This window comes from Centruroides vittatus, unplaced genomic scaffold (assembly GCF_030686945.1).
Source record: "Centruroides vittatus isolate TY-2023 unplaced genomic scaffold, ASM3068694v2 contig_3024, whole genome shotgun sequence".
In the NCBI taxonomy this organism is placed as follows: Eukaryota; Metazoa; Arthropoda; class Arachnida; order Scorpiones; family Buthidae; genus Centruroides; species Centruroides vittatus.
Genome location: NW_027121938.1, coordinates 12,689 through 21,947, shown reverse-complemented (window position 1 = coordinate 21,947; position 9,259 = coordinate 12,689). Strand labels below are relative to the sequence as shown.

Here is a 9,259-nt window from a genome sequence, read left to right as displayed (position 1 = left end):
GAATTCAAAATTTAAATTTATTAATTTTTTAAATGCAACCACAACAGGTAAGTAAAACGTTCAATCTGTTTTGTGACACATTAATTATACTAGGCGTCAATTGTCATTCGAAATTGTAAAAAATGAAAAATTTGAAATTTAAATTCTTATCGAAAACATACATATATTTTGCTATTATGTTTTGAAATAAAGAGAAAATATTTTGAAAATATTTAGTAACTAGGTGCTATCCGCGACTTCGTCCGCGTCGATTTGCAAGCAAACACCATTTATATTCAGTATTTCAACAACGATAGTAATTGTTACATAACACCTACCGCGGAGAATCCAACAAACGGTTTTCAATTTGATCAATTTTCTGGAACGTTAACAATCGTTCTACAAGGTGGGCCAACGAAAACGAAACGGCAGAGTGTTAGTGTTCGTCCATGCAAATCGCTCGGACAGGTCGATTTTATTCTCGAGGGGACATCTTATGCAATAAAGTTTTTGCGAATCTGAATATTAACTAAACAAACATTTTTTTCCGAAATAAATGTTTGTTTAGTTAATATAAAATAAATGATAAATATAAAAAATATAAATACGACGTTACAAAGTTGAAACTTTGTCTTTTGTCTTTTTTTTCCGCCGTTCACAACCATCAGCAATCCTTAAGGCTTCACAGTCCCACGGAGACGACCTTTCTTTTGAGGCGACTGCCTCCGTAAAAAAATGCAAAACAGGCAAAGCGTCCTCTGGTGTTATCGCCACAGTAAAAATATTACATTTTAAGTAACACTTAATTACAAAAAACATGGCCGGCGTGTGGCGATAACACCAGAGGACGCTTTGCCTGTTTTGCATTCTTTTACGGAGGCAGTAGCCTCAAAAGAAAGGTCGTCTCCGAGGGACTGTGAAGCCTTAAGAATTGCTGATGGTTGTGAACGGCGGAAGGAAAGACAAAAGACAAAGTTTCAACTTTGTAACGTCGTATTTATATTTTTTATATTTATTAAATGTAATAACGCCGGTCATGTTTTTTGTAATTAAGTTTTACTTAAAATAAATGAGTTTTTAAAATTTTTTGTTGTCTGTTGTATTCAGAATCGCAAAAACTTTATTGCAAAAGATGTCCCCTCGAGAATAAAATCGACCTGTCCGAGCGATTTGCTTGGACGAACACGAACACTCTGCCGTTTCGTTTTCGTTGCCCCACCCTGTATAATCAAACAAATATGCAATAACCAATTCGAATTTAAAACTGTTCGAACATTTGGTTAAAAAATGGATATATATAAAAATATTTATAACAATGTCTGAAATGTTATCAATTTAATACAACTAAGACTCAATGAAGACTAAACGTAGTTGAGAACAAATAATCGCATCTATTATAGTAAAGTAGAAGCTGTTCTTCAGGTTAAGCCTTAATGCTCTTCCTCTCCTCCCCTGCCGACGAATTTCGAAAATTCCCTTCTTAGTGTGGATTCTTCATGGTGTAGTCTACCTGTATACCAAATTACACCACCTTAGGTTCAGTGGTTTGCTCTGGGTGATTATGGATCTATCAGTCAGTCAGGACAAGTAATTTTATATATTTAGATTTGTAATAAATTTACACAACGAATATTTTTTAAAAGGATGAAAAAAAGAAACATGAATGCACTCAATGTAAAAAAACATTTTCGATGAAATCGCTTTTAGATGTGCACCTGAGAAGTCATACTGGTGAGAAACCGTTTCAATGCGATATTTGCGGTAAAAAATTCTCCCAGTCTGGAAATTTAACATATCACAAAAGAATACATTCGAAAGAACGACCCTTCAAATGCAAGAACTGTGGATACGCTACGTACAGGAAATGGAGTCTGTTTTCACACGTTAACCGGAAACATCCTAATGCAATCGCTTCTGAAGTTATTATTGTAAGAATTATGTTTATGTTTATTTTTGTATTTAAGTCTACAAATAATTTATGAAATAAAATATATCAAATTTATTTACTTCAAGAATAAAATATGATATTATGACAGACGATATAACTGATTTAATTATTATAAATAAAATTGACAATGTACAGTAAAACATTAAAAATTATACTCTGTCGTAAAAAATCGTAAATATTAATTACAAAATAACTTCTTCACCAATAAACATTTAAAATGTATACAAAAGAAAAGGAATTTATAAAATATATTAAAATTAAACTTCAATTTTAGAATATTTCAATTTTTTTAGTATGTAATAAATAGCAAATGTAACTTATAAATTATATGCTACTTAGATTCCACCAGAAAAACCGAAAAAAGAATTTAAATGTGATAAATGCGGTGAAACTTTTCGGTGGTCATCTGTTTTAACGCACCACCTGATATTTCATGAAAAAAACGACCGTTTTCATGTGACATTTGTAGCAAAACGTTCAAATATGAATTTGATTTAAATAGACACATGAAGAGAGTACATCCACAGAAACAAATTGACTCTCCTTCCAAAGTACGTGAAAAAATTTTTTTAACTTAATTTTTAAAAATTACTTAAATATTATAATGTAACAACAGTATATATATATTAATATTTTAATTTTCCTTTTAAATGTGTAATAAATAGATACCAGAACAAACGAAAACAAAAGACCATAAATGTGATACCTGCGGTGAGAGTTTTAGATCCTCATCTGCTTTCATATGGCACCTGATATATCCTGAAGGAAAACGACTATTTTCTTGTGATATTTGTAGGAAAACGTTCAAATATAAATTTCATTTAAATAGACATATGAAGAAAGTACATCCACAAGAACAAACCGAAACTTTTTTCAATGTACGTAAATAAATTTTCTGAAATTATTCTTTAAAAATTCCTTAAAATATTAAAAGGTGTTTGAAAACCATAAGTATTTATGGAAATTGATTTCAACCAATCGCTTTCCATTAACCTTCACTTGGAAATCACTGTATAGTTTCAGCACTCTCTCAGTTGTCTGTCTTTTCACATGCAGCCGTCCACTCATTCGTATTTTCAGTTATAATCACTCGCTTCTGGGAATCCCATTCAAGACAACTTTTAACATTTTCCAAAATTCATAAATGATAGTATCCAGAGCAATATCCACTGGACATACACGACGACAACAATCACTTTCTGCATCTACACTTTATATGGCACCAGCTGTATTTTTATGTTTATTTTCTTATACTTTTTTACTTTTTCGTTTACTAAAATAGCAATCGTACATTTCCTCACACTGTCATTTGCACACCTCACTAAATTATCACATGACCGCTTTCATCCATGCACTTCTTGCCATTCACTGTTGTATTATCAATGCGAAAAACATCTAACTTAAATTAGATTATTTTTTTTATTTATTCATTTACTTTATCTCTCGCTCCTCCTGCTTTCCACGCATTCAGTCGAAAATCACAATTCCGCTTTCTTTTTGTCTCTTCTTATTCCGGTTCGGCCGCTTCTTCGTTTGGAAAACAACTTTGGAGATTAGTTGCCGCACATTCTAAGATCCTGCTTTCCTTCCCTTTTTTCTTCTTTTAAGGCTTTATATGTTGAGAGGTTAGCCCCACGCTAAATCCCGATTATTGTAAACCAGTATTTCCGTCTAATAAATAGCAAAGCTGCCGCTGACATAACTTAAAGTGCCGGGAGAGCGGACAAAGGTGCTCAATATTTCTTGGAGCAAAGAAATAGTTGAAATAACAGTATTATTTCGTAATATATTCAAAATATCTAAATTTGCATAACTCGTGGTTTTTTTGAAATACTGTAATTAAGCGTAATACAGTTTACAATATAGCGCGAAAAGTTGGTTGTATTATATTTGTAAAAATGAATAAATAAATTTACACCTATTAAAAGCAGTCAGAAAAAAAAAACAAAATACTTAAGTATTGAAGAAGTTTAAATGTGATTTAAATTAAATTTTAGTTATTTCAATTTACATTATATTTTATATATTTCCATTTACTTAATTGAATTTTCTAATATTTACAACATTTACTTTTAGAAAAGCACAGTACGTGGCCAAGAAGTGCCAACAGATTATTTTCAAACACCATCAACAAGTGCTCAAGAAAGAGAATCAATTGAATCTGAACAAGTGGCTTCAGAAGAGTTTTCCACAATAAGAGAATCAGAATTTCTTGAACATTTTAACATCGATTTAGATATTAAGAAGGTTAAAACATCGTCACAACTAAAAATATACTCAGAGATGGAAATTGATAAAAGTAATTTCGAATGTCAATTTTGTAGACAACAATTTTCTGACGAAATTTCTTTATGGGAACACGAAATATGGTTCCATCAATCTAACTAATTCTGGATATTTAATAAAGTTGTTCGATTTTTTTTACCGTTTTTTTTTTTAATTTTAATTACTACTTCCATTTTACGTATGCAAAAAATCAAAAGTTTATAATAAACAAAAAATAATGCAGGATTTAAATCTTTTAGTAACATCATTACCAATTCGTATTTTTTGCAAATTAATATTCAGAAGCCATTAACCAAATTAATGAAATTTTGCTTCGTGTTCTCTATGAGCTACTTCGTCATCAAATTTCTCTTCACAGATGTGACATTCTAATTCGATTCCTTGAACTATTACTTCCGAAAAAACTTTCAATTCTGGTAAATGTTCCAGTTCGTTCATGTTTAAATCTTCGTCTCTATTCATAATTCCAGTATTTTCTGAATCATGAAATAATTTAGATTTTGAAAATTTACTCTAACTTATACGGTATTTCGAAAAATAATACGATTTATCTAAATATATAAAATTTCTTGTTCTGAGTGACTGACTAATTGATTCATCATTGCCCAGAGCAAACCGCTGAACCTGAAGAGGTGATATTTAGTACACAGTTAGGATACAACATGGAAATGCACATTAAGAAGGGATTTTTCGAAATTCCCCCGTGGGGGGAGACAGAGAGGATTACGACTTACCCTGAAGAAGAGCTTCTGCTGTACTATATTAAATACGATTTTTTGTTTTTAACTACGTTCAGTCTTGAATGAGTGCTTAGGTGTATTAAATTGATAACATTTCAGCCATTGTTATAAATATTTTTATATATTTCGATATTTTAACTAAATGTTCGAACTGTTTTAAATTCAAATTTGTTATTGCATATTGGTTCCAATATAGAACGATGTAAACGTTCCGGAAAATTGATCAAATTGAAAACAGTTCGTTTGATTCTCAGCAATTCTCATCATTCTCAGCAATAGGTGTTATATAAAAATTACTATGGTTGTTGAAATACTTGACATAAATGGTGTTTGCTTGCAAAATGCTTGCAAGAGTTTGGTTTCATTTCCTTATTTTCGATGAAAGACGAAAAACAAAAACTTCATCATTCTACCTCAAACCCATCGATAACTGGATGTAGTGATTTAAGAGATTGGATACATCAGTGGTTTGAACAGAATTTGCCTGGAGTGTAGGTAAAAGTTTGAGCTTCTAAGGAACTGCAGCCTTGCATTCACATCTCTTGCCTTTTTCGACTGCAATAGGCAGCGTCTTCTACTTGGGTGGCACCTACGATCCACGTACACCTCACCTTCCATGTGTCGGTCGCATTGTCTCGTGGTGTCAGAAATCACGAGAAACATATCCTTGGTTATGACACAATTAACGCATATTTCACACACGTTTTACACACGTTTAACACACTTAATACACAATTATCACCCATTTAACACTTTTAACACACATTTATCACACATTTAGGACATTTTTAACATTGCAATTACCATTGGACAAAGTTTTTTACTCGTTAAATTTTAAAAAAAATTAAGAAAATTGTACGTACTTTAAATAAACACAAAGAAGTTCTTTATAGACGTACTATTAAAAAATGAAGTTTCTCAAAAAAAGTTATTGCTAAACGGTTTTGAAAACATGTTGACTCGTCTAAGTACTGTCAAAGAACTTTTTATTAGCAAGATAGAAATTAAAATCAATTAAAACAAGCGATCTTATAGTGATTGTTTACATATTTGAAGGATAGTAGCTTTAAAGGGCGCGGTATTTAGCGGCAATTTTAGCTGCACTGTTTGCACAGGTTTATGACTCGTTCATCTAATGACAGAGAAAGAAATTAACCAACTACAGTTTAATAAAAGTTCACTATTTGAACGGAAATTGCTTTTGTAAAAAAATTATGTAGAGAAAAATATATTCCGAAAGAATTATTACAAATAAACTTACTATAAATAATTATAATAAGTAAATTTAAGGCTGATGGTTTCTTATTATCGAATGACTCAAAGTATAAACTTACAATAATTACTTTCTGATTTTAATTACTACTTCACTTTAAATGAACAATGCAGTGTTATTTTATGACTAATGTTTACAGAATAAAATTATTTACATTAATCACGTAATAATGTCACCTAAAAGATTCTGAGAAGTGATTTAAAAGATCTTTTACAAGCTACATAATTATCTTTAGATTATAATATTCAAGTTGTTTTTAAAGATTAATTTCAGAAACTTTCTTTGCTTACTTCGGAAGAAGATTCTGCTTGTTTTGTGGATGTACAGCACTTTCTTTATATGTTTATTTAAGTCATATTTTCGTTTGAACATTTTCTTACAAATATCACATGAAAACGGTCGTTCTTTTTTATGAGATGCCAGGTGTTTTGTTAAAAGGGAAAACCATCCAAAACTTTTATCGCATTCATCACATTTATGAAGTTTCTCCGGTGCTTTTGGTGGAATATAAGTATCATATAATTTATAAGTTACGAAATCTATTTATTACACATTAAAAAAAGTGAGATATTAATACCGTATTTACTCGCATATAATACAATATTTTTATTTATTTATCACTGCTTCATATTCCTAGGTCGTCCTATATACGCGCGAGCAAAAAGTTCTTTGCGTTTTTGCAAATATGTTTTGTGAGCCTTGTGTTTGCATTTTTTTCGGATGATTACAGTCTTCTATTTAAACACATAAGTATTTATTTGTTTTTGTATATTGTCGGTAGTAAAGATGAATAGCAATAGAAAAAGCAAAGCTTTTGAATTGAATTTCAGATTTAAATTCCAAAATCACACGAGAGTACGAGATGAATTTTAATCTATTCCCACGTGAAAACATGATTATTCGAAAATCAATAATTCGGAGAAACTCATAAGTGTAATCGGCGGAGGGCATTCCACTGTTAAGAATTGACAATACAAAAAAAATAAAAAAATTGGCGATTATTCGGCTTTACGTGAACAAATTATGTTGTCGGTTTTACAAGATTTTCCTTAAAGTTTAAAATGCCAGTTATTATTCGGGAAAATGTGCGCATTTATGTTTATTCGGTATTTTATATGTGATTAAACGAAATAAAATTAGAATTGCATTAATAAAACTCATTTTCTTTATATTGATCTTTAAACTCACACTTCATCCACTAAATTTGCAAGGTCTTATATGTGAATAAATGCGGTATTTTAAAAATAAAGTAAAATTTTAATATAACTTCTACTTTTTTAAAATTTTGTATATATTTTTTACGCTTATTGACAAAAAAGTTATTTGATAATTAATATTTACGATTTTTCAGAATAAGATATAACGAGTATATTTTTTTGATGTTTCGCTGTAAAGTACTAATTTTATTTATAATAATTAAATCTGTTTTATAATTCGTCGTAATATTACATTTTATACTTTAATAAATTTCATATATTCTATTTTATAAATATTTATCTAATTAATACAAAAAATACCCATTATTCTTCCAATAATAAATTCAGAAGTTCTTACTTTTAGATGTGTTCGATTTATATGTTGTATCAAATCATCTTTCCTTTTTGCAGCGTATGTGCAGGTTTTGTACTTGCATTTGAATGGTCTTTCATCAGAATGTATTTTTTTGTGGCGTTGTAAATTTGCAGACTGAGAGAATTTTTTTTCGCAAATACAGCATTCATACGGTTTTTCACGAGTATGAACCCTCATCTGTCTATCACAGTCTGATTTTTTACGAAATCGCTTTTTACACTCACTACATTCATATTTCTTATTTTCCTCCTTTAAGAATTGTTTGTTGTATAAATTATTATATATTATTAAGATTTTCATTGATTTTCATTAGAAATATTTTATATTATTATCAAAATATATTACAGAGAGATAGGCACAATTCAAGCTCCGAATGAGGGGGTCGGCGACATCCCCAAATTGTAAACCCTCCTGTGTAGACTCCCGATAGCGCTCGCTGGAAATAACGTTGGCGATTGTTTACAGGGCTATATAAAGTAAACGGTCACGCATAGAGTATGGTTTCCTTGACCTTTTTGTTCGCACAATTCGGAGGTTGAGTCTTACCCTAAAATATAGATTAAATTTTTTTGAAATTACTTAAAATTTCAACGTTTTCATTTTTTACAGATTTGAATAACGAGGGTCGCCAAATAGTTACAATGCCATACAAAACAGATTGAACGTTTCACTTACTTTTTCTGATTGCATTTATAGAATTAATGATCCAAATTTTAAATTCGCTTTATAAATTTTGATAAAGTTAAAAACCAAGAACGCACAACAATAATGTGAAATTTGACATTGTTCTATCATATTGTCATATTATACATATTTGTTTGCATGAAAATATCAATAAAAACTATTTAATTTTTTTTTAATGTAAAGTGCATAAACGAAAGTTTTTGAAGGTGCCGTTTCTGAATGAATTTTGTAAATTGTTTTTTTAATATTTTTCAAAATCTGTGAGGTAGAAATTTAATAAAACGAATTTATTTAAGTGTGGAATGGAAGACATTGAATGTGCTTTAAATTAAAAAGCGCTATTGTAGTAAAAACGTTGAGAAAAAGTTCTCAAATTAAAGCCTGTTGACTAGTTAATTGCCTTTTTGGCCACATCTATTAATAACGAGAGGAAGAAAAACTGAAAATAAAATCTTTCAAATGAATTTTAAAATTGAAATTACATTTTCAGCACCAAATTCGCTAAGCAAACTTTATTTATTTAGTACGTTTTTTTGAAAATCTAACAAAGAAATTGTCTAAAATTCAAACTTTATTCGTATTGAAGTCCGAATTGCTCTGAAAATATTGATATTTGTTCATGATTAATAAAATTTATTTTCAAAAGTATAGTTTATATAGATCATTAATAAAGTTCTTTTGCTTTTAAAGCATATTGTCAATGTATCTCATTATTGAGAAGTTTTCTGTCTGTTTAGAAAATTTTTTCTTATTATTAAAGTATTTACTATTTATTAT

At 29.7% G+C, this 9,259-nt stretch overlaps 2 protein-coding genes across 2 annotated transcripts; one reads left to right on the top strand and one right to left on the bottom strand.

Annotated features, from left to right (window-relative positions):
• The first annotated feature begins 2,433 nt into the window (after positions 1-2,433).
• On the top strand, positions 2,434-4,315 carry LOC136972831 (zinc finger protein 492-like). The gene is made up of 3 exons (XM_067267467.1): positions 2,434-2,478; positions 2,593-2,805; positions 4,004-4,315. Exons 1-3 carry the CDS (start codon positions 2,434-2,436, stop codon positions 4,313-4,315), a joined length of 570 nt encoding a protein of 189 aa, XP_067123568.1.
• Positions 4,316-4,510: 195 nt separating this feature from the next.
• Positions 4,511-8,488, bottom strand: LOC136972830 (adult enhancer factor 1-like). Its single transcript, XM_067267466.1, has 4 exons — positions 8,474-8,488; positions 7,939-8,047; positions 6,517-6,765; positions 4,511-4,689 (listed from the first exon to the last, which is right to left on the bottom strand). Exons 1-4 carry the CDS (start codon positions 8,486-8,488, stop codon positions 4,511-4,513), a joined length of 552 nt encoding a protein of 183 aa, XP_067123567.1.
• Positions 8,489-9,259: the final 771 nt, after the last annotated feature.